Source organism: Penicillium expansum, assembly GCF_000769745.1.
Source record: "Penicillium expansum strain MD-8 chromosome Unknown contig190, whole genome shotgun sequence".
Classification (NCBI taxonomy): domain Eukaryota; kingdom Fungi; phylum Ascomycota; class Eurotiomycetes; order Eurotiales; family Aspergillaceae; genus Penicillium; species Penicillium expansum.
In genome coordinates, this window is record NW_015971406.1 from 190,569 (window position 1) to 214,910 (window position 24,342).

Consider the following 24,342-nt stretch of genomic DNA (forward strand, 5'->3'; position numbering starts at 1 on the left):
GTACGCTGTACCTCAAAAAGGCTCCTTGATTTTCATATGTCGTGGATAGCCCACCATTCCTTTGTTACAGGTGTCTTTTAGCCAAGCAGAACTCCATAACATTCTATAACAAATCTCCAATAACTAATTATGTACTTAGAGCTTACTCTCGCAGAATATGTTCTCGACCTCGGCAAAGCTATAGTAAAATTGCAAACTTCACGGGTTGAGCAAGGTCCCGGATGGCTTAACGCATTTACCAGAAACAATGTGCTTCACAGGCAGCGAGGTGTGTTATCCTGGTCTAGTGATTAGAAAGCTCCTATGTGGTAATAACCGGTAGGAAAAGGCTCATCTTACCTGCGCTGCCAGCCTGACCAAAGCTGTAGTATCCGGCAAGAATGGGTTGGCATCGTAGAGGATCACTTATGATCCAAAATATAGCGCCTGAACTCCAAGTAGATACATAATCCAGGCAGTGGTTGTGTACTGCAATGCAACACTTTATGGGCCTAATTCTATGTGTAACTCGCCTTCTTTAGGCCTATTCAAGACTACCCCGCCAACGGAATGGACGACGCATTTTGGTAGGCCCGTCGTACCGGAGTATACTATCATTTAGGGATCTCTAAAGTCGACCAGTTCAAACTCGAGGGCGTCATTGCTCGGTCTGGCTTTTTCGAGGCTAGATAGTAGGCAGGCGTTCGGAACCTGGCTGAAATCGGCCGGCTGTGACGTAAACTGCGGGAGTGATACAACTCCCTCAAACTCGGGGATAAAATGCATTCCCTGGGCAATACTAGTCATTTTGACGCGTAGGTCGATTGCCTTCCCGTTATAGACTGCCCGGTCTTCCATAAAGAGCCAGCGAGGCTTGGTCTGGAGTATCCGGTCCAAAATTCCCTTCAAACCTAGATCGCTCGACATCGATGTGAAGATGGCTCCGAGTGCGGCTGACGCAAGGAGGATGAGTGGCGTGTGGGTGCTGTTAGCCGCGATACTTCGATACGATCGCCGCGGCGGACCCCATTAGCTCGCATAGCCTGTGTGCTCCATAGTAGTAGACTGACTCATATAGTCTATAGACAATGTACAACACCTAATATAAATTAGTAGTAGATCTGTTCTATAAATGACCTCAGATGTACCGAGTACCTGATATTCCCGTAGATAATGGCCGGGTAAACCAGGTACCGGGTACCTGATGGCTCATCATTCTGGTCTAGATCCCGCTGATCCTGCATCGCAACCTCCGTGCACCTCCGCAGAATTCGAGAAAAAAACAATGACACACAAAGAGAAGAACGATCATCAAAGGGAAATTCAAGCTTGAGAGAAACTTCAAACTCTTTCTGTTAGAAACATTATTAGCTCTACCTGACAATCTATGAGCTCTTAATAACTCCTGTTTCAGGTCGAGTGTCTAGACCGCCCGGCCCCCATCGAACTAACGGAAAATCCCCTCTCCCCTCCTTCTGGGCCGTCTCTCTCCAATATTTCATATTCTGGTGGATGTATGTCGAAGTCATCTCGATCCATCCACCATACCTATTATTTATACAATTGAATGCTATGGTCGTTGCCCTAGGAATAAACAACCAGACCGAAACAACGAATCCTCGAACCGACCTCACCTTCACTTACCACATGGACTATGCCCGACACGCCCGAGCCGGATGTCTCTCATGCTGTCCAGCCTTGTCCCACCATGCCGTTCCCCTCCTGCAAATCCGAATGCATGACCGGTGAGGGACTAAATGCCGTTCATGACGACGGAGATGTGCAACGGGACTTGGGAACATGGAACGATGGTGCTCAGACCACTGCCATTGAACATTTGGTCACACTGAAAAAGGGTTTGCGGGCATCCGACACCGAGCTGTTCTGGAAACGGCTTATGGAGGACATGACATCTATAACCAAAGCTCAGTATGGGTTCGTTGCCCGGAGGGTGCACGGGAGTGAGCCCATGCCAGATCTAGGAGGGCGGCGCCCGTCCCTTTTTGGTGCAGCTTTCTACTACAACGATGGTTACCAGACCGTTGGTTTGCAGCGAAACAAGTATTTCGCGGGCGGGAACCCCTTGCTGCATATGGACCACGAACGGCCCTGTTTGATCCCCGATAATCTCAGCTCACTTGTATCGTTCGGCGATGACCAATTACCCTTCACCGCCGATGGTTATTTGGCGATTCCTCTATTTTCGGCTGGAAAGTGCCTGGCGCACCTCGGGTTGATGTGGTCGAAAGATGGTCTTCGGCACAGACACCTGTCCTGGTCCTTCCTGGAGATGATTCTCCACTCGCTCGAAGACTTGATTATACAACGACTAGACCCCGGGGAACAAATTCTAGATGAAGTGTTAGATTCTCCGACAACGAATACCTCCGATTTTCACACCTCCCAGACTGCTGCCTTCCACCAAGCCGCTGATTTCAACTCACACCCTCTCAAACCATACGCCCGAAGCTTATCCCATGAGCTGAGGACCCCGATGCAGGGTGTGGTGGGTATGCTTGATGTCATGCACGCTACAGTGCGCGAGGCGATAGAGAGTAAAACTCCTGTCAAATCGGGCGGGATTTTTCAATCTCTCAAGGAGGGGATTGAGATGGTTCAAGATAGCGCGAGACGTGCCGTTGAAGCGGCTGACAATGTCGTTCATGCATACGAGCTCAACATGCAAATCCCAAAAACACCACTCCGGGAGGAGCCCGATAAATTGGGCGGTCTCACCGTCCCACCTACTATACTCGAAACCCGCCCGAGCGTCTTTGTCGAAGGGAAGAATATCGCTGTAAATCCATACAAACGGCGGCGGAGCCTACCGCCAGAAATGAATACACGACCAATACGCAAGCAAAGACTCCGTGCGGCTTCGTCGCGGCAAGAGCTTTCACCTCGCAGCGAAGAAGTCAAGAATGCCGTCCACGAAAGTGAGCAGATCGTACATGCTATCCCAGCCCGCCAGTTCGAAGCTGTAATGGCGAACATGGTCGATCCACGCCCATCCCTCGCAGTTCGACGATCAGCACCTCACTTACTCCTTGAGGGCATTAATGTGAACCTGAGAGGCTCTGCTTTGCGTTTTACTAAACTCCGAGATCTTCTCCGTTTGGTGATCAATGAGTCTCTTCACGTTGGTGGCCGACCGGACTCTGCCGTTAGCAATGCAACCGAGTTTGGTGAAAGGATTGAGATTCGGTCGCGGTCCTCGAATGGTGAATTGTTCACCAAGGTTGTAGACTGGTCTGTAGACCCATCATTACCGGACACGCTTCTTGCCGATGACCGTGATCTGGCTAAACTGATCTCATGCGTCTTTCTCAACGCGATTAAATTTACTAATAACGGCACGATTACTGTTTACGCAACCATTGACCCCAAGAAGAATGATGTTCTTATTCTTGTCCGCGATACTGGCCCGGGAATTCCCGCTGCGTTCCTACCCAATCTTTTCAAGCCATTTGCTCGTGAGGATGCATCGACCACAAGAAGCAAAGATGGCCTGGGCCTCGGTCTCCTTGTGGCCAAGGGTCTTTCACGCAAAATGGGTGGCGACTTGACCTGCGTGCGCTCGTCGACTTCTGGTCCTACACGTGGTACAGAATTTCGGATTCGAATCCCCGTAAACCAACGTGAAGCTGAACTCCGCCCTGCAACTCCCAGTGAGAGTGTTTCGACGCCATCTACCTCTGCAACCGACCAAACACGACAGGGCAGCGTGAGTAGCCTTCTTTCCGACCCATCTTCCTTTAATTCTCCTTTCATCCTCCCCCAAAGCTGTCAGCTGCAACAGCCGACACCGTGTACCACCGACGGAAATATGTCTGAAAGCCCGACACCACAGCGACCGTCATCACAAACCCGTTTGCATCGAACTCACATCTCCGGTGATGCATATGACAAGAAGCTTGGGGAAAAATATCCGCTGCGGTTTCTAGTTGCCGAAGACAATCGAATCAACCGGCGTGTACTGGTGAACATGCTACGCAAACTTGGCTACCGCGATGTACTCGAAGCGGCCGATGGCAAAGAAGCCGTCCAAATTGTTGAAGGCATTCTCTCCGCGTCAAAGCCCTCCACTACCCTTGACGTTAGTCTCGACCCAATGCAAGGCGTCATCAATGAGCCACCTCTGGCTACAAAAATAAAACCCATCGATGTCGTCCTAATGGATCTTTGGATGCCTGAAATGGATGGATATGAAGCCACCTCACGAATTCTCCAGATGGTCGACAACCATCGGGACCAGCATGCTGCCTTTGAACAACCGAACCCCAACAGCCCTGACTCCATGGAAATGGATCCAATTCCCAACAACTTTTGTTCGCCATCACCTCCCAAACCTCCCACAGTTCTTGCCGTGAGTGCCGATGTGAGCGACGAGGCATTGAATCGCGCCTCTAGAGTGGGAATCAAAGGCTATATGACGAAACCCTACAAACTCTCTGACCTTGAACGGTTGATTCTCGAATTCTGCGGTGGTACTAGCAATCCCGTTGTCTAAGTCCTAGTATAACCACTAGGCCCATTGATTGAAGATCATGTTGCTTTCTTGGATTTCAACGTCAAGACCATTATATACCCATTGTATGCGGATATTTCCTTCTTCATGTACAAACCCCTCAATTGCTTTTGCCTTTGGCCTAGAGGCCTCTCAGGTTACGATACGCATTGACTCGGCGATCTATTCATTTTCAACTGCCATATACCATCGTCGTCACTTTTTTGGCCACTTTTATGTTTATTATCCCATTTTGGATACAACGATTGATGATACATCACAAGCGATCACTCTGCACTACATAGAGTCATTGAATGAACATGTAATAAGACATACCGAGTCTTGAGTCCTAGCCAACGTGTTTTTCCCCACTCTAGACAGCCTTATAGCTATACACCAGCACTTAAATCCCGTAAATTTGATCATGACTGTTGTACTATTCTTGTCTTCTATATGAAACTATGATCGTAATCCGCACATGTTGATCTTAGGCTGCTCTAGTTGCAAAGTGTGAAATCAACCAATCCTACATCAGGAACAGCCTCCTGGGGGAGGCAGAAGTCGACGTTTTCTCCTTTGAGATGCGTGAAGACCCGAGAGTACTCAGCCTATTTAGAAGCAATTAGCGAGTTCCCTTCCACAGAGTCCTTTAGAGCCATCCGGGAGAACATACCTCAATGATGTCCACAAACTCATCATATACGTTATCCGCCTTCATCTTCTGACGAACAAAATCGGTCACTCCCCCCAAAATTGCGACTACGGTGGTGACCTTGCTGTCCCAAGTGAGAAGGGCAGAAACTCCAGTTCCATCAACACGAGTGGATTCAGTGCTGCCATAGATATCTGGAGAGTTGTGTCTATTAGCACCATACCAACAGCACCACCTTGATACCTGAAAGAGTTCACTTACTCTGCATTTTCTTAGCAACAACCATGTTTCTCCACCAAGCGAGTCCGACAGACTTGTTGACCAAGATTGTCGGGAATACACTGTACGGCGTAATGACGTCTAGTTCCTGGACAGTCTGGTTCGAGATCGAGGGGATACCAGCGTTTGAGATATAGCCTGTTACATCGCCTGTTGAGGGGTCGGTGATGTTGTTAATTGAGGCGAACATGCCGGGCACTTTCGTGGCAACTGAGTTGCAGGTTCGAACGCGCTCGGCGTTTTTAAATACGCGACTGGATAGGAAAATGTTAGTATATGACAGTCTGTCTCTGCCTTTTGTTGAAGACTCACCGGACAATGTCGATGTCGTAGTAGGGCATCTCCAAAACCTTCCAGGTTTCGTGGCTGGAGAACCAAAAGCCTGTCTCAAGATTTAGTGACTGTTATATCGTCCTCATCTTGGAATCAACAAACCCTTTTGGACAGTGATAGGCCCGAACTCGCCGAGTTCGTAGTCCACGCTCACTAACTGGGATTTCTTAACTTCCCAGAGTGCTTGTTTATCGGCTTTCGACAGACCGCCGAAGAATTGCAGCCAAAAAGTGAAAACTTCGCCTTCGAAAGGGTCGTCGAGTAGATCTTTAGTCTCACATAGATACGACTGATCCGGGTGGTTGACGGGGAGGGACTGATCTTTGATATCAATGACGGTACAAACCCGGCCATTGCCTTTGTAGAAGATCTGATGAACAGACACAATATTAGTGAACCGGTCAAAATTGAACAGGGGATCGTGGCAGATGTACCTTAGCGGCAGTAGTCTTAGTGTAGTCCATCCAAACCTGCCATTTCTGCGCGAGTTCCCGATAGTTCTTATTGCCTGTGTTTTCAAGGGCCTGGATGAAGCCATATACAGCCCATACAAGTTCACTAAACAGATATCTCTTGTTAGCCTGGAAACCAGAACAAGGGTCAAGAATCTACATACCCGTTATCAAGAGCAGGCACGCGGTTGACCCAATCCGATCTTGGAGTCATCTCCAGAGTATCCGCCGAGACCCAGGGCAAGAAACCTCCAAAGCCTGGGTAAGTCTCGTTGAATTTGAGATAAGTCTGCAACTTTTTCTGCATAATAGAAGCAGCTATTTTGGGGGCATCTGCTGTGTTCTCAGGTGAGAGGAACCGAGCAGCCTCTGGAGAGCCCGCAACAGCCTGGGTATACAGCATGATTTGAAGGGACTATTGGGACATGAGCTGAGAATTTCTAAACAATGGGGGAAATGAACACCAACCTCTTTGCTAGCAGCACTGAACGTGTGCTTGGCTGTTGCCTTTCCGGTCACCCAGTCGATATTGGTGCCATCGTAGGAGATACCATTGTTGCTGTTGTATGAGATGTTATTTTGGTGGAACTTGCCCTCCCAATACAGCATGTCGTTGATAAAAGCAGTGGGATCCTGGAGGATCTGCTTTTGGGAATACTGATGGGCAAAACGACATGAGGGCTCTTTGGTATGTCCAGATGCCGATGGTAGAGCATTGACCAGGGTTGTCCATGTCAAGACATGACCAAATTTCTCGTGGAGACGCATATCAGGATTGTCCAAAGTAAAGAATTGGATTGAATGACGAGCTGGGCTGGTTAGACATCAATAAACGGATATCTCGAGTCATATAAATACCATGTGTCTCTGGTTTGAAGTGGGAATCGCGCATTTGCCCGAGCTCCCATGTCCACGAATTATATCACATCACGAGCCTCTGGGGTCCCCGCATTCCGAGAAGCTTTCCCCTGAAAAACGCCGGTAAAATAATCTGATAATGCGCTGAGGGTGCACGCCACCCATGTTAGACGTTTACCCGTTTGTCCGGCTCGTGACTATGCGAATCGATTTCCGCTATAGGATGGGATCTTCGACCAGGATTCTTGTGGGGTCAATTAGCCGAAAGGAAACGGAGAATCGGGGAATTATAGATTGCGTGGGGAAAATCTCAGAATGTTTCCAAGTTCCCCAGACGTTGATCACTTACTTGATTCAGACACCAGTTATTTACCAAGTGAAACATGTTGCAGAAAATATTTTCATTTTTAATTATACAATCTAATTTAGTCACTTGATATAAAACAGCTTATTACATAGCACTATGAAGCTTATTCATAACAACCGTCGCAAAGTGTCTGATGCTTTCGAGTCTAAGCGTGTCAGTATATCAAGGAGCACCGACAGATCATTACGCGCTCGAGCCGACAGAGGAGATGCTTCATGCTGATCGATGATTTCGAGGAGACAAGCTCCTATGAGTCTAATCTTCTCCACCTAGATGGTCATCAGAACTTGTCATTTGACAGGGAAAGCAGAAGAAAGGGAAAACTTACACATGGTTCGCCGTTAATCTGCAATGCCCAGAAAGGGGCATCGCGAATGACTCGCAGAAGATCGCGTGCAATATCAGTTTTTCGTAATAACAGCATTTCATTTGGCGCAGGAGGATAGTAATTAAACTCTTCAAATTTCTGTGTGATTACCATCTTCAGACAGTGCAACGAGACGTATACGTTGGCTGCTTGAATGATATGTAGTCTCGTGAGTCTAGACAGCCGTTGGTTGTCTTTGTTGGCGTTTGACATAAGATGATCATATTGTAAGAAGGAGGGCAGGTCATCGAGAGACGTTGCAAAAAGCACGTAAAGATGGTCAAGCCTGTGACTTTCTTCTGCTGTGGGAGGTTGACGAGGAAGTAAATTCCCATTTTTGTGACTATCCAACAATCGCATCTCTAAAAGCAAATCGGATGCACTTTGCCAGAGCCGAATGTTTGCGTTAAATCCTGCAATGAAACTCTTTTGAGTACTCTCAGCATCTGGAACAGCACTACCCGGTGTCAAGATTGTCTCATCTTCGATCCCTGTTGGATAGCCAATGGTGATGCCAGAGTTGAATGAATATTTGTGAATAGTAATCGGACGATTGTTCAGAATGGCTGCCGATTTATCGCCGATATAGGCAATCCAGAATGCTCGTCGGCGGAACTCTACTTCGAGAGAAGTGAGCCCCTGCAGCGAATCTTCTTCATGCATCTGCATCACTTGGGCCAATCGGGTAGCTTCCCCAAAAATGTGCCACGACAGTCGTGGTTTGCCGGCCGCATGCATGCAGTTGGAATGGAAATATCGAATGGCAACCGAGTTGGCATTTGGGTATTCAAGATCAGCTTCCAGATATGTGGCCAGGCAATTTCTAGAGGCTTGCAGAAATATGTCTGCGATCCCCTCTCCCTCGGGAAAGATGTCTTTCGGAAGGAGAAAGGCTGCTTCTGCACAGACAGCGGTAATCAAAGTGAAAGAAAGATCCGGCCACAGCTCTGGATATTTAAGACTATTCACTCCATATATGAGGCCATCAGCTCTCGAATTCCTTCCTTGGGTCACGAAGAACCCTAGCGCATCTCGGAGACTAGGTTCATGAACAAGTGGAGTCAAGGGATAAAGATATTCAAAGAATAATTCGAAGCAATGATTGATAGTACGCTCTAGATGTGCTGATGAGCTTTGCACAGAAACTACCCGCTCCAAAGCATGCCATCGCTGTAAAGCAGAGGTGATTCTTATCGAGGCGACATCGGAAATAGATGACTGGACTGTATGCACCGTCTCAGGGGATAGAGCGGGATCAAGTACCGCGAGATCGGCGTCCCATGCCTCTATTGGAACTGCAACCGGTGCGGTCGAACTGAGATTTTGAGTTATCGAGCCGTGTTCCGGTACCTGCAAGGCTGATGCCAGGGGACTATGCAGGACATTCGGATAAGCCACATCATGCGACCTTTGTCGCCTTGATTTGGGCCCACGTCTAGCGATAGGTAGGTCAAATGTGCATTGTGTCCGAGCCAGACGGCAGTTGGTGCATATTGACGATTCACCCGAGCAGTCACACTATGATAATTTAGTTTAGAGTGGCAATAGGGATTTTCGTCTCATACCTTTGCTTTTCTCCGACGGCACCGATCGCATGCTCTAGTCGAGGAGCGCGAACGAGATGCAGGGCTGGCCATCACATCTTTTTTGTCGGGAAAACTCGTCGGAGGTTAGGGCAGTTGGGAAGTTGCGTAGGTGGGGGATGTGCCTCGGTCAAATACTCCCATTTCCCCGAAAGCCCCCCAGGTTTTTTTCTTCTTGGCTTTGGGGTAATTCCGAAGCTTGGTTGATTAAATTAAATCAATCAATTTATATTTATTAACACGAGCTTGAATGCCGTGTCTATTACGTTTTTGAAGGTAGGGCTACGACGTAGAAAGTGAAGCAAGAATTCGAGATCAACTGTAATATCTAACAGAATAACGTCCGTCTAGTCTCATGGAAGTTGTTTACAGTGTGCTCTAGGCTCATCAGAATCTATCCCATTGTTCTATTGGGATTCAGAAGAATTGACACCCATGCGTTCATCGAACATGCCCTTCAGCAGCAAAGCGGATTGCTTGGGTGTTCTTTCCAGTGTGTTGTAATCGGTGAAGGTAACGCCGAAGCGAACCCCGTATCCATCTGACCATTCTGGAAGAAGGATTAGCTCAAATATCCTGAAGTATGAAGCAGGAAACATACCTAAATTGTCCATCAATGACCATGCGAAATAGCCTTTGATATCAGAGCCATCCTCTGTGCGCGCTCTTCCGACCGCATCGAGATGATCTTTGAAGTATTGGATTCGGTAGGTATCGTTGACAGCCTCTTCACATGTCATCTTATCCTCGCCAGGACACGGGCATCCATTCTCTGTGATATAGATGGGCTTGCCATATGTCCGATAAACTCGTGTCAAGTGCTTCCGGAAAAGTTCCGGGGTTGACCGAAGCCAATGGACACCACTCTTTTCTCCGACTGATACACCTTGCTTGTTTTCTTGTAGTTCATCCACATTCCCCATGAAGTCAGTCTCAAGCGCAGGTTCATCACGGTGCCGGGCAAATTGGGAAGTGTAATAGTTCATTCCGTAGAAGTCAATGTCGGCCTCTCTAAGTAGAGCGAAGTCTGACTCTGTGAAGCTAGGGAGTCTCTCGCCGAGCTGGTCTCTCATGCATTTGGGGTAGTCTTGTGCTAGACTGTCAAAGATGTTAGTCGCTTGATTCGTTGTATCCTTGAAATTCAACACAAACGTACCAAACGGGGTTCGCAAACCATCCGATGTGGAACTGCATCCGGCGCTCAGCAGCCTGCTGGTCGCGTTCGTCCTGACTATCCCAGGGCTCGTAGTAGTCACCATTCAGAGAGATACCAATCCTTCCTTGTTGAGAAGCCCGGAATTTCCGGTTATATAGAGCGACAGCACGAGCGTGGCTCATGATCAAGGCTTTCCCGACAATCCATGGCTCCGTAGTAGTATCGCCCTCTGTGGACTGTGGATTTATACTGCTTCGCCCGGGAGCATTTCCGCCGGTGGCGTATCCCTAAAAATTGTGTTAGCTGTCGTCTGAAATGGGAGGAAAAAAGAAAAGGACAGGGGGAATAGAGGTACATACAAAGATAGAAACAATCCACGGCTCATTCAGTGTGATCCAGTTCTTGACTCGGTCTCCAAATCTCTCATAGCAAATTTGTGCATATCGCTCAAAGTCAAGCTGCGACTCTTCCACATTTAACCAACCTCCGTATCGATCATGGATACCTTGAGGAAGGTCCCAATGATAGAGGGTGACCCATGGAGTGATTCCCCTGGCAAGCAGGGAATCGATGAGTTTGTCATAAAACGCGATGCCAGCTTCGTTGACTGGGTCGTTCCTTCCTCCTAGCGGAATAATCCGCGACCAGGAAATTGAGAATCGGTATGCTTTCGCGCCGTACTTGGAGAGAAGGTCGAAATCCTCCTCGAATCGGTTGTAGTGGTCACAAGCGATGTCTCCATTGGCCCCTTTGGTCCTAGTAGGTTCAAGGTGGCAGAAAGTATCCCAGATCGATTCCCCGCGCCCATCTTCATTCACAGCTCCTTCGATCTGATAGGAAGCTGTCGCGAATCCCCATTCAAAATCGGCAGGCAAGGATACTGACATATTGGCAATGTTCAACACAAAACCACAGAAACAGTGTGAAGTATTTTGAAAGAGAAGAAGGTGACAGAGCTCTGCACCCAGCAGATTTCAAAGCTATATTCCTCAATAGCCGGGGAATTGTGGCGTTGAAGTGGATGGGGTTATCCCGCCGCACGTCGAAGGATAAACGGCAAAATTGGCATTTCGCCGATTCCCCGAATCTCCAGACCTTCGCATTTTTTCCCCACGGGGCAATTCCCCGCAGAAATACGAAATCATGGTTTCTCTCACATGAAGACCTTTAGGGCTGTCGCAATGCGTAGAACTCGTTGTCTCCACCCGACAGTCTCTTCTATAAGAAGTGCAAGGAAGCCTTCGGGCTAAGACCTCCCATATTTCGATCATAGGCAAGCCCGCTTCAATTGTCCTTTACTCTCAGTTGAAGTCTGCAATCATGGCTCCTGCTGCCGCTCATGCCGCCGAGGGCATTATCTCGTCCATTGACGTGAATGCTATGCCGCCCTTCTGGCGACGCAAGAATGGCATTCTGCTATACTTTCTGCTTACTTCGTCCCTACTCGCAAGTGCGGCTCTCGGTATTGATGGAGTGAGTCATGGTATTTTTTCTACACTGGCGTGCATTTTACTGACGATCTATTATAGTCCATGACGAACGGTATGCAGGTCTTGGAATCCTGGCAAAATCGATTCGGACATCCAGAAGGCGCCACATTGGGTTTCTTTGGAGCAGCTAACGCCATTGGCGGTGTCATCCCGTTCATTTTCCTCAGCTGGATTAGCGATAAGTTCGGTCGTCGTCTACCCACTGCGCTAGGGTCTGCCGTTATCATTGTTGGCGTGATTGTCGAATTCTTTGCCACTTCCTTAAACATGTATATTGGTGGCAAGATCGTTCTGGGCATAGGGTCTTCGCTCATTCAGATGGGCGCACCCGTTTTGATCACAGAGCTGTCCCACCCCAAGGAACGTGTACAAGTCACTACTTTCTACAACACCTCCATCGTTCTTGGCTATGTGATTGGGGCCTGGGCAACATTTGGCTGTTACAGGATAACCAATCAGTGGTCATGGCGGCTCCCTACTTTGATCCAAATTGTCCCCTCGGCCTACCAATTCTGTCTCATTTGGTTCTGCCCCGAGTCTCCTCGTTGGTTGATTGCAAAGGGTCGTACCCAAGAAGCCCGCCAGATCCTCATCAAGTTCCACGGTGAATGTGACCCCAACTCGGAGTTGGTCGCCGTGGAGTGCGCTGAAATCCAGCAGGCCATTGATAAAGAAGCAGAGAGTAACATGAGCTGGAAGGACTTCTTTTCCTCTCGTGCAAATCTCAAACGCCTGTTTCTCTGCTTTTCTACCGCCGTTTTCAGTCAGAGCTCGGGCAACCTGCTCGTCTCGAATTACTTGACCCAGATTCTGAAAGATACGGGCCTTAAGACTCAGTCCGAAATCACACTTATGAACGGAATGGTCACTCTCTGGCAGTATATTGTCGCGATCTTCGTTGCGCTGGTCATCGATAAATTCCGCCGTCGCTTTTTCTTCCTCACCGGTTCCGGTGGTGTTGTTGTCACTTTCGTCGTGTGGACAATCGCTGCCCAGCAGTACCTTGAGCACAACTCTTTGGTGGCCGGTCGTGTCGTTATTGCATGTATATTTTTCTTCCAGGCGTTCTACACTTTCGCGTGGACCAATCTGATTGTCACATATTCGCTGGAAGTTGTGACGCTTCAGATGCGTGCTAAAACATGGGCATTCGTCCTCCTCACCATTCAGGTGGCATCTATCTTCGGAAGCTATGTCAACCCCATTGGCCTGAAGAACCTTGGCTGGAAGTTCTACATCTACTACTGTGTCTGGGTCCTTATTGTCTTCCTCGTGGTCTACTTCTTCTTCGTTGAGACGGCCGGTCCCACGCTTGAAGAATTGGCTTATCTGTTTGAAGGTGAAGATGCCAAACGTGGACTGGTTCACAAGGTCGCGGAGCAAAAGGAACAAGTACAGTATGAAGAGCATGTGGAGACCAAGTCGGCGTGAGATACTACTATTCCTATGGGCAAACCATTATTATATCATGAACATAATTCTTCAGATGAATAAAACTAATTAAAAACAACCATGTTCATCAAAAATGGAAGACCATTTTGATTAAATGTTATAAAAAATAATATTGATGGTACCAACACTGCCTGGGGGTTACTATGTAGTCACCTTGCCTGAGCTGCTCACATACCTATCCTATTGCTCTCCCCTACTCTGCTCTTTAAATCATCGTGTTGCTTTCTAGCTTTGCGCTTGCTCTATATCTCACCAATATACCCTACCACAACTGTCTCCGTGTAATTCGGTTTTGTGGAATTTATTGCGTTCTCTTTCCGCGACTCTCGAAAGGCAATAGCACGCTGAGGATGATGAGAAGTGCGAACAAGGCAGCGCAGACGAAGAGAGGCGTGGTTGTTTCGACATTTGCGTAGCTTCCAACGATAACTCCAACAATGCCTCCGATTCGGTTGAACACCACACAGATGGCATACCCAGTAGCACGGTGTGCTGATGGCAAAATCTCTGGAGTGTATGCATACATAGTTCCATAGTAAATGTTTCTGCAACCGGCTAGTTAGTCAGACAACACGAAACAAAGAAAAAAACAGTGTATCACTCACGTCGCAGCAGATATGGCAGCAGACACGCCAACATTTTGGGCTGGAGTCTTGATTTGCGTGTATGCAAACTGCAAGACCATAGTCAAAAGCGCCCCCAAAGCCATGGTGCCTCGACGGCCAAACAATTTTGTTTCAACCAAAACTCCAGCAATGACAGGACCAACCAGACCAACGACTTGATTGATGGCATAGTTCCTCCAAACTAGATAATTGGAGCTGCTACTGACCTTCGCTCCCTGAGATTTGAGATAATATGGAAGGAACACATGGTATAGAGGGCTAACAACTCCAATCACAAACCAGTTGAGCATGATGACCAGGAACGACCAAGTCAACTGCTTCGTTCGAAAGAGTCCGCTGAAGTGGGCTTTGATCCTGACCGTAGACCAGACTGATTGTTCTGTGTTCTTCACGTCGCCTTCGCTGCGGAGGTCTTCCAAAGTGAGATCAAATTGTCGGTCATATTTTATTGACAAATTTGTTAGGAACAGGATTATCTCCTCATCGCGATTTTGAGAGACAAGCCATCGGGGTGTTTGCACGATGCGAATTAAAAGGACTCGCAATAAGCTCAGCAAAAGCGTGACGCCCCCAATGGTGAAATGCAAGTAACGCCATCCCATATTGTCTTGGTAGGCACACGCTGCAGCTGAGGAACAGCTGTAGTTGCTCATGAATGCCCATGCAAGCAATCCTGTTATGGTGTATCCCACTGCCCACCAGATCGACATGAAGGTCACTAGCCAAGATTTATTTGCCGGTAGGAATTCCAGCAGAGTAACCGAGTCCAGGATATAATTCCCGCCGACGGCCGCGGAGTAGAGGGAAACCCTATAAATTTAATTAACAGACGATCACGTATTAAGAAAGGCAAAACAAACATTGTTGCGAAAGAAATGTATCCAGGCATCCCACCCGCGATGATTGTAAATACCGCCGCAAGCAACAAGGAAGAGTTGAAAGCAAGTCGGCGTCCAATGATATCTGCTGATAGACCCCAAATAGCTGCGCCTGCCAGAAGGCCGATTTGGGATGCCAGAGCAATCCCCTTTAGTCTTTTGTCTGGGCTGCCGTATTGCATGGTAACCGCGGGCATTGCGATACTCTGACATATCACTAAGAGCTAGAGGAAATTTCAGCGGTGCTCTCTTTGTCTGATGGCAAACACAAGTCCCTTACTGAGTCAACGGTGTAGCCAAAGCCGTTTAGGAAGAAAAGCTTCCATTGAAATGGAGTCATACCAATCTTGTCGATGGCAGTGTTGATCAGGGACAGCTTTCTAGCCAAAACGGGGTCAAACACGGAACTATCGAACACATCCTCGGATTCAACGACATAGTTCTCAGCTTCTTTGCTGACTGGCCCCAAGGATCTAGTTGGTTCAGTTTCCGGCATGGCTTCCCTGTGATTTTGCGAGTAATAGATATCGAAGAAAGAGTGAAGCTTTTCAGACCATGGTCAAGAGTTCAGATTATAGGTCTTCTATAAAGCAATATAATAACCATCCAGACACGCGAATGGAGTAAGTCTATCTTAGCCCTGGATAACTTCCACATCTTGGCACCTTAAAACTATTGGTATAACCAGTAAGAAGAAGGCGCCATCGACGCACGATATGAACAAGATTTGCCTGTTTGGGCATTTTCAATCGCCAAGCACTGTAAGAATAGGTCCCTGCAGGTCAATTCCACTATGGGCTACTCCGTAGCTTGTCTACCGTCGGGGCTTTGAATCGGAGGGTTCAAATGGGGTTAACGGTGGATTCGCTTGGGCCTGGTCTTGGCGTGAACGTGGACATGTCCCTCTCCAATGGCGCAATCACATCCATTCTTGTCGAGTTGTATCCTGAAAAGAAGGACAAGGGAGAATACACATATACATTGCCCTATACTGAGAATTTCAGATTCTACCATACCATAACCCAAGAAGAAAATCAGTTTCACGTTCCGTTTCCCGAAACATCATCATGCCCCGAGCTCTAGCTAAAGTGGGGAACCGCATCATCGCGGAGACAGACAGTTGGCAGATTGTGGAGAATAACATCTATGTAAGTTCTTCGAGATTGAAGTTGCATTTAAGATTGACTAACTTCATATTGTACAGTTTCCCCGCTCAGCAATCATCGATGATTCCATTTTGCAAGACTCCGATCGTTCCACCTTTTGCCCTTGGAAAGGCCATGCCTCTTACTGGAATCTGAAGGTGGACGGGCAGACTTTGGAAAACGCAGCGTGGTATTACCGGGAGCCCTACGATGCAGCGGCTGATATCAAGGATCATGTTGCTTTCTGTAAGTCACTCTTCATCGTTTGTTTTGCAACTTGCCGCAATTTCTTGTTATATCTCACACTTCATCTCCGATGAACAGATAGTGACAAGGTCGAAATATCACAAGAGCCATGATAAGGAGGCATATTAGGATGTAGCGATATATATGGGAGTGGGCAATGGTGAGCATGCTGTGTCAGAGGGTTTTCATTTTGCCGGCCTTGAACAGTCTGGGTTCTACCTATATGTTTCTAACGGATTTTGTCCTATATAGGGTAAGTAACCACAAGATTTGCAAAAATGAGTTTAACAAATTTGCTTAAGTCGTAACTGGTCCATGTAATAAGCTTATATATCGTGATTTATATTGAACCACTGAGATGTCGACTGGTATAGTATTGTATGCTGCCCGGAGCGTAGCATCGTTGGATGTGGAGTTTCTCTAAGGATATCACTGTTTGTACGGCCTTGGGTTAGGCAATAGACAATCTTGAGTGGCTACAGTTGGCTTGGGCAAATATCGTTTTCTAGAACGATGTACGAAATACAAGGGAAAGAAGAAAAGACATCATTACATCCATTATCAAGATCGACATCTGACCATGCTCCAAGCACTCCGCACCCTTTTTTGCTGAAACACTGACCGTGTGGCCTAACCAGTTCAAAGGGACTCCGAGAAGTCGAAATACTTTCGACCAGAATTTAAAGATCTGCCGTTCGCCAGAAAAAAACAGTATAACACATGCAAGAACCAATCATCAAGATTCACGTAAACCGGCGTGCGTGACCGCGGCAGAGGCGGAAGGAAGATGCAAGGTATAAGAAACGAGATATGCTGTAGGAAATAAGACAACGCGGGACCTAGGTCAACTTCTGCTTGATGAAGAATGACCGGAGGTGCGAGAGTTGCCAGGCGCAGGCGGCGGACAAAACAGCGAGCTGGATAAGAGTCCAGCGCACGACACGCGAGTTGGTGGTCTCAGACTGGTCACGGAATTCAGACTCACGTTCCTGAAAAAAAAAAAAGAATTAGTATGTCTCAATCATCCATAGAGATCCTAGCCATAGATCGGATACGGGGTAATCCTTACCCGCTGGTACACCTGCTCACGACGGATATCGTGCAAACGGCTGTTCAGATCCTTGACCCGCTGAACGATATCCTTGATTTTGTCCTTGTCCTCAGTCTCAATCTTGCTGGTCTCACCAATGGCAAGGTCGACAGTGAGCTTGACGGCGCCCGGAGAGTTGGACAACCAGCTGGAGGTGGCATCCGTCTCAGGTGTGAAGCAGATTCTATGCTGGCCAGCATCTGCGGCAGAGAAATGAAAGCGTCCAGAGTGGCTGTCCCGCTTGGACACAACGCGGTGATCATTGTCGAAGGTCTCCTCGACGGTGATGTGCATCTTCAAGCCGTGGTCGATCGTGTAGGTACCGCTCTGAGCATTGATGACTTCCGTCTCGAAACGGCCTATTTATGGTAACCATCACAAGTCAGTTTCAAATTCCTTCGTGAAGGCTGTAGAGATTATCGCATACCGGCCACCAGAGTATCCTTGGGCAGGTCCTCAAAGAAGCACTTTGTATGCCGGCCCTCCATGTAGAAGTAAAGGGCATTGGTTGGGAGGAGGAGAGAAAATAACGAGAGAAGAGTCAATGCTGACGCCAGCCATGACGAGGATGTCCCAGTGAAAACCATGATGAGGAGTTGGGCAATTGGATAGTCGCACGGCCAAGTCCTCCTCTCCGTGAAGGTGTCAACATCAGGGACCGCGGTTCCTCACCGCCTGCCGTCTCCGGAATGCCTCCCTTTCGAGCGGGAAGCCTCTGTCGATGGGATCTTAAATTTCGACATTCACTAGTCTTTATTTCATCAAACAAAACCTGCTTTTATCTTTCTGTCGTCGCTTTTTAAAATTTTAATCGCTAAATACCGAAGGAATCCCTCCTTGGTGTCGTATCCAGGCAGATCACCACTCCGATCGAACCGCCAATATGGCCGCGGCCGATGTTCGCGACATGCTGGATTTGCCCGCAGAAGGGCAGCCCAGACCACACAAGAAACAGAAGGTGGTCGAAAAGCGACCGGGTAGGTGTAATGCGCTCTATTAGCAATGGGATAGATTACTGACAGTGTCCCGTTGCAGAGGGTATTACCCGTGAATTGTACGCGCTACTGGGCGAAAGGGCGCCGCCGATCGCGATTAATGAGAACAAATATAAGGGCCGTCCGAAATGGATGAACAAGCTGCGCGTCCGACCGTGGTATGTTGAAGATCCGGCTCTTTGAATATCTTGAATACATGCTGACGTTGGATCATGTATAGGAGCATGGCCCCGTTCACGAACAACGCCCGTTCCGACGGCCTGGTTTTGAACCACTGGCAGAGAAAACACGAGTCAGCGCGACCACCTGCTCCCGCACCTGCACCCGTACCGGCAGAGTCTCAAATGGAAGTGGATCAGCCCAAGGAAGAAGAGAAAGAGGACGTACCGAAACTGCCGGAGCAGGAATATGCCTTCGCCAAGTACAACGTTAAACCGCGTTTGCCCCGTCGATACACAGACGACGAGTACACTCGACATCTTACGAATGATGACTGGTCACGCGAGGAAACGGACTATCTGGTGGATCTCGTCACGGATTACGACATTCGCTGGGTGCTCATCGCAGATCGTTATGACTACCAACCACGAATGGACACAAAGCCGGATGCGAATGCCATTGTGCCTGCAAAGCACCATCGGACAATGGAACAGATGAAGGCGCGATACTATCACATTGCTGCAACAATGCTCTCAATAGAGCACCCACCCTCAGAGATGTCCGAGGCCGAGTTCGAACTACATGAGAAAATGCTCAAGTTTGACCCCGACCGAGAGCGCGACCGCAAAGAACTAGCCGCCCTTCAGCTCAACCGCACGGCCGACGAGGTCCGCGAGGAGGCAATGCTACTCGAAGAATTGAAGCGCATCACAAGCAACGAGCAGAACTTCATCACCGAACGCCGGGAACTCTACTCTCGCCTCGAGGTTCCCATCAGCGTCGGCAACACCACAATGTATCAGTCCAGCGCGGGCCTTTCCCAGCTCCTACAGACCCTACTACAAGCCGACAAGAGCAAGAAACGCCGCTCCATCCTTGGCGACGGTGCCATCCCAAGTCCCGCTGGTCAGACTCCATCCACTGCTGGTGGCCTAGGCCGAGCCGAGACACCCGTCACACAGGCCGCCAACAAGAAGGGGTCTATCACATCAAAAGAACCCAATCAAATGGTACGCACACTCACCACAGCGGAGGAGGCAAGGTACGGCGTCCAGCACCACGAGCGTGTCTCAGCAGGCGTGCAATTCCGCAGCGACCGTGCCCAGCGACTCACGCAGGCCAAGTCCAACGTGCAAACCCAAAAATTGGCAAATGCTCTATCCGAGCTCGAGATTCCCGTGCGCCTGTTCATGCCCACTGAACGCGTATGCAAAGATTTCGAGAAACTCATTCAGTCTGTCAACATGCTTCTCGACGCCCGCAAGGTGTCCGAAAAGGTTGACAGTGAAATCCGTGTACTGGAAGCGGCGAAGACGGAGCGCGAGCGCAAGTCACGAGAAGCTGCTGGTATCTCGGGGCCAAGTGACCCGGAACATCCCCATGTGAAAAAGGAGACGGAAGACGGCGACACTGGCCTTTTGGGCCATTCTACTGCCACACAGGGCAATGGTGCTCAACAAGGGGATGGTAATCACAAGCGGTCTGCTAGTGTGCTCAGTGCCGTAAGCGACAAGAGCAACAAGCGACAGCGGAGATAGAAGATTTACCTCTCTACTGGTGGTAGTACTATACCCTTATTGTGTGGAAGTGAGAAGTGTAAGATGTATTAGGGATGAATTACCCATATTTCTGTACGATTAATGACACCCGACTGGGAGGCATACTCAATAATTGAACCAACTCCATCCCCCGCGGGTAAAAATAACAGCAGAACTGGCCCCAGAGTCCTCGATAACAGTATTTGTATGCTTGTCCAACCAATATACCCTCGTTACTCCTGCAATGATCGTTGCCGTGCATCTTCATCACTCTGCCTCCACCACCAGACTTGTTCGGCTCGCCCACCGGCTTCCATAAAAAGCCCCAGGCATCCCAATGCACTCCTGATACGCACTCGCAAGATCCTCAGCCATATCGCTTCTGGTAGAATTTGCTCGTCCCAGGCCACTCGACGGACGCTCCTCGTATTGTACTGGTGGTTCCTGGGGTGGTTCTTTTGCAGGGACGTTCGAGCGTCTCTTGCTTTCCCTGTTTCTGGAAAACTTTAGTATCCAACGTCCACTACGAGACCGGGAAGGTTCTCCGTTCAGTCTGTCCGCACTTCTGTCATTCGATGGATCGAAGTACACGGACGGCCGATAGTTTGTCTGATCCATTGAAAAGCGGCGCACACCAAGTGGTGAGGCGTCTGGAGTACAGACATTGCGACTATGGGCTGAATCGTGGTACTTGTCTAGCTGTGGTTGTTTACGTGTGGACCGGCTGCCTTTCGCCCATCGACTTAGGAACGTCTCGTCGACGTCTTCGATATAAAAGCTCCTTGCAGAACTTGGTGTCTTTGCAGAGGTTGGGGACTTTATAGAAGTCGGGGACTTTGCGGAAGTTGGCGACCCAATGTGCTGCGCCTGGTTTGAACTTGTACGGCGGGCTTCCCCTGTAGACATTCCTTCACCGGCCAAATCCACTGCCAGCGGTGCGTGCCTATCACCTCGAACTGAATGGCTCTTCATTTTGGCCCACATGGTTGGTGTTAAAATAGGTTCCCCCTTGGCATTGGCAAGACATTTGTTCATGGGACACTGTTGGCTGTCAGACTCAGGCCCTGGTGTGTCTCTTTGCCAATTCCCGTTCGGAAATGGACTGCTGTTCCCTCCAACTGTTTGTGGGCCATCCTCAGTATTCTCCACCAAGCTATAGCCATAGCCCATTCGCCGGCCCCCGGTCATCCAACCGGGACTGACTCTGCGGTGTGGCCCAACACCGTTGGGACCATTGAAGATTCCATGAACCTGGGGCGATTCCCAGTTTGCCGCATCAAGTTGCTCAACAAATCTGCTCTTCAAAACCTCGGCACCTGGTTCCCGTTCATTTTGGACTAAACCAGTCTCAGCTGCCATTTGTGTATGAATATTGGGTAAGCTCTCAATTGCATTTGCAGCATGAACTCTCAGCGATTGAACGGCAGATGCCCCCCGTGAAGGGTTGCTGCTTTGGCGCGAATAGAAGGAGGACGCATCTCGTTGATGAGACATAGCTTGGTTCTGATGCTCGGAACCCCCAATTGTCGATGCTCCAGATCTCTCATGGGATTGAAAGTTCTCTTGCGATACCATTTGTGGCCCATATCTATTAGGACGCGGCAGTTCCGACATGGATGGACTAGCTGATAGCGGTCCGGACCCTATGCTTGTGCCCGCGAGTCTGTGCGAAAGGTCTAGATCACCAAGATGCGGTACTCGGGGCTCGGGGTGTGCTCCGGGAGAGCTTGTTCGTTGTCGTGTTTTGGATACTGTAATGCCCGGATCTTCCCTAGCTAGCGACGCCGAAGATGCCGCACGGTAATCGTTAGGACCTGATCCCATGTAATGAGCCCAGTCAGCCACAAGATTCTGAAGGTTCTCACGGCTGCTGCTGCCGATAAAGCCTTCTCGAGCACGGAGACGATCTTGATTTGCTGGAGCTAATTCATCTTGGCTGGCATGAAGACTTGGGAGAGATTTGGTGAACGGGTTTTGCTCTCCCGACCGCTCATTTTTGAATGAAGACATAGAATGGCTACCCATTCCTTCAGTTGCAGGGTTGGTATAGGGTGAGCGCCCCTTCAAACTTCCTGGTGGCGTGGGTATATAATGCATCCCAAAGGGAGTTCCCGGGGTGTTGTATTGATCATGGCCCTGGGCACCCGCCCACATCTCCAAGTTATTTCGCTCACGACTGTGCTCTATTAGATCATGTAGCCCCATTCTGCGAAACGCCGGGCCTCTGGGCGACACTTTCACTTGGTCGGCATGCTGAGGACTGCCAATGCACTGGGCATCACTGTCGTAGCCGCGTGCACTCATCAGGCTGCTTCCCATGTCCCCAACCATTGATAGCCCTGTAGTGGCTTTGAGTGCATTTGGCTTTAGCTTGAGTGAGAAGGGAAAGATGGGGCGGTGTTCTCCGGACTGTCTGGATTCTCTCGAGAATCGATAACGGAGACGACGCGACAGACTTGTAGATCTCCGCCTGTGGTTTCGGACAGGGGCTGCGGTTGATCCTGGTAGAGGGTCTGTAGTGTCTTGAGTTAGCCGGATGCAATCTTGAAACAAGTATTGATCTGAGCCTTGCCTTGGGCCTGCTCCCTGGGACCATCCACATTCTCCATTTGACCATCTTGACATGATTGTGCGAAGACATTTGGAGAATCAGCTCGATGTCCCCTTCGGAGACGAGGACATGTTATGAAGAACATTTGGATAGTTATAGAATGTTTACAAGATGAACTTCTACTATGTGTGCGTAAATCCCTCCTCATGGGCATTTTGGGGAAGGAACTATCGTGCCTTCCACTTGAAAGCATCCCGAGGTCGCTCTTACGACTTATTGTGATGATCTGGATCCATGGATCAATTTAACGCGTAATCTAAGCTTCAAGGTTACAGCCTCGGAAACTTCAAAATTCAAAAGTATCCACGCATAGAGGCAGAAAAGCAGTATTGAGAAAACCACCCGTAACCTATAAATATGTGCATTTAGACTCATCGCTCATCTACTCAACGCATTTAGAGCTGCACCATGATCCAACAAAGCACGGTCGACTCATGATTCCCATTTGATACAGCCTACATGTCATTGTCTAGCGCTGAACCTTTCGACTCTCGAAGTTTCCTGCTGAATCTCCTATTTATACAAATGACAAATCTACTTTCACAAGCACCATCCTTAAAAGGAAACCTTGTATTATCTTTATGCGAGCATAAAGTTACATGGTATACTTTGTACACACCCACCTGATGCAGATGGCGCATGATCTGATCAAGACTTTTGACACTTTGAATTCAACCTAGCCACTTAGATCATGACCAGTGCATCTAGGTAGCATGGGATTTTTCAAGGCAAGTTCTACCTCCACATATTGAAAAACTACCCTTCAATGGGCGTGGATCTAGGATACATGACATACTAGAGTTTGTATGATCTTTCTCTTCATACAAAATACCTAGGTAGTGGATACCATTACCGAATACATACTAGTGCTAAAAGTGGGCCCGACCCGGGCCGTACCCATAAGCCCGTTTCAACCAAGGTTGATCCCTATCCTGTACTACGGGTACACGGGCAACGGTAGGACTGTAGTGCCACCAAGCCTTGCATTGTAGACTGCTGGTAAAACTACAACAAACACCTCAAGGCGCTTACTGATGTACATGACTATACATTCCACAATCCTGGATAGGGAAAATCAGAGCATATCCAAGCCTTGAGAAGCCAGGCGATGGCGCGTGTCTTTTTCTTTTGCCCTATAGTCATGATTAGTCATGGCCGACATACTAGGTAGGCCTCAATACTGAATATAAATACTCACTGCTTGATGGTTACAATGAAGTCAATCCGTCAAGTTCAAGTTGTTTGATGTTTCACAGTACAGCATATGCTGCAGTGTAGCAAAATAGCAACGAATGAGAAACCAAGTCAAGAATGACGATCTAAGTCTCTATGATGATCTGATATTATACTCTCACTACCTCGAAAGTTGCTGAATGTCCTCTTTCGGGGCTATAAGTTTCTCATGGACTTGCTTTTAGCTCGTTTCGTATAAGTAGCAAATATTTGGACGAGACAAGGCAAACCTTTCGAATGAACAATATATCTGTCTCCAGTTTGGATAGGAATCTGACTACCGTTATCTTGAAATCAATTTTACATTAAATAGACTGAACAGTTGTTCAATTGATGGAAGCTACCA

At 48.5% G+C, this 24,342-nt stretch overlaps 9 protein-coding genes across 9 annotated transcripts; 4 read left to right on the forward strand and 5 right to left on the reverse strand.

Moving 5' to 3' along the window:
* Window positions 1-1,633: 1,633 nt before the first annotated feature.
* Window positions 1,634-4,489, forward strand: PEX2_057150 (CheY-like superfamily; the record flags this gene model as incomplete). Its single annotated transcript, XM_016742989.1, has 1 exon — window positions 1,634-4,489. The coding sequence occupies one exon, from the start codon at window positions 1,634-1,636 to the stop codon at window positions 4,487-4,489; it is 2,856 nt and encodes a 951-aa protein (XP_016595711.1).
* A 494-nt stretch (window positions 4,490-4,983) lies between these two features.
* Window positions 4,984-8,532, reverse strand: PEX2_057160 (endo-beta-1,2-glucanase; the record flags this gene model as incomplete). The annotated part of the gene is made up of 10 exons (XM_016742990.1): window positions 4,984-5,094; window positions 5,160-5,332; window positions 5,400-5,671; window positions 5,730-5,799; window positions 5,853-6,120; window positions 6,185-6,308; window positions 6,367-6,617; window positions 6,671-7,016; window positions 7,605-7,696; window positions 7,756-8,532. The coding sequence occupies 10 exons, from the start codon at window positions 8,530-8,532 to the stop codon at window positions 4,984-4,986; spliced, it is 2,484 nt and encodes an 827-aa protein (XP_016595712.1).
* Window positions 8,533-9,784: 1,252 nt separating this feature from the next.
* Window positions 9,785-11,420, reverse strand: PEX2_057170 (glycoside hydrolase family 1 protein; the record flags this gene model as incomplete). The annotated part of the gene is made up of 4 exons (XM_016742991.1): window positions 9,785-9,927; window positions 9,979-10,475; window positions 10,534-10,820; window positions 10,893-11,420. 4 exons carry the CDS (start codon window positions 11,418-11,420, stop codon window positions 9,785-9,787), a joined length of 1,455 nt encoding a protein of 484 aa, XP_016595713.1.
* Window positions 11,421-11,853: 433 nt separating this feature from the next.
* PEX2_057180 (putative MFS hexose transporter) lies at window positions 11,854-13,454 on the forward strand (the record flags this gene model as incomplete). Its single annotated transcript, XM_016742992.1, has 2 exons — window positions 11,854-12,006; window positions 12,063-13,454. The coding sequence occupies 2 exons, from the start codon at window positions 11,854-11,856 to the stop codon at window positions 13,452-13,454; spliced, it is 1,545 nt and encodes a 514-aa protein (XP_016595714.1).
* A 322-nt stretch (window positions 13,455-13,776) lies between these two features.
* PEX2_057190 (Major facilitator superfamily domain, general substrate transporter) lies at window positions 13,777-15,475 on the reverse strand (the record flags this gene model as incomplete). The annotated part of the gene is made up of 4 exons (XM_016742993.1): window positions 13,777-14,020; window positions 14,081-14,911; window positions 14,962-15,203; window positions 15,260-15,475. The coding sequence occupies 4 exons, from the start codon at window positions 15,473-15,475 to the stop codon at window positions 13,777-13,779; spliced, it is 1,533 nt and encodes a 510-aa protein (XP_016595715.1).
* Window positions 15,476-16,046: 571 nt separating this feature from the next.
* Window positions 16,047-16,483, forward strand: PEX2_057200 (DUF427 domain-containing protein; the record flags this gene model as incomplete). The annotated part of the gene is made up of 3 exons (XM_016742994.1): window positions 16,047-16,127; window positions 16,184-16,370; window positions 16,449-16,483. The coding sequence occupies 3 exons, from the start codon at window positions 16,047-16,049 to the stop codon at window positions 16,481-16,483; spliced, it is 303 nt and encodes a 100-aa protein (XP_016595716.1).
* Window positions 16,484-17,209: 726 nt separating this feature from the next.
* On the reverse strand, window positions 17,210-18,047 carry PEX2_057210 (p24 family protein; the record flags this gene model as incomplete). Its single annotated transcript, XM_016742995.1, has 3 exons — window positions 17,210-17,359; window positions 17,440-17,819; window positions 17,888-18,047. 3 exons carry the CDS (start codon window positions 18,045-18,047, stop codon window positions 17,210-17,212), a joined length of 690 nt encoding a protein of 229 aa, XP_016595717.1.
* A 296-nt stretch (window positions 18,048-18,343) lies between these two features.
* Window positions 18,344-20,152, forward strand: PEX2_057220 (SANT/Myb-like DNA-binding domain-containing protein; the record flags this gene model as incomplete). Its single annotated transcript, XM_016742996.1, has 3 exons — window positions 18,344-18,437; window positions 18,496-18,613; window positions 18,676-20,152. 3 exons carry the CDS (start codon window positions 18,344-18,346, stop codon window positions 20,150-20,152), a joined length of 1,689 nt encoding a protein of 562 aa, XP_016595718.1.
* A 267-nt stretch (window positions 20,153-20,419) lies between these two features.
* Window positions 20,420-22,848, reverse strand: PEX2_057230 (uncharacterized protein; the record flags this gene model as incomplete). The annotated part of the gene is made up of 2 exons (XM_016742997.1): window positions 20,420-22,641; window positions 22,704-22,848. The coding sequence occupies 2 exons, from the start codon at window positions 22,846-22,848 to the stop codon at window positions 20,420-20,422; spliced, it is 2,367 nt and encodes a 788-aa protein (XP_016595719.1).
* Between the last annotated feature and the right edge of the window lie 1,494 nt (window positions 22,849-24,342).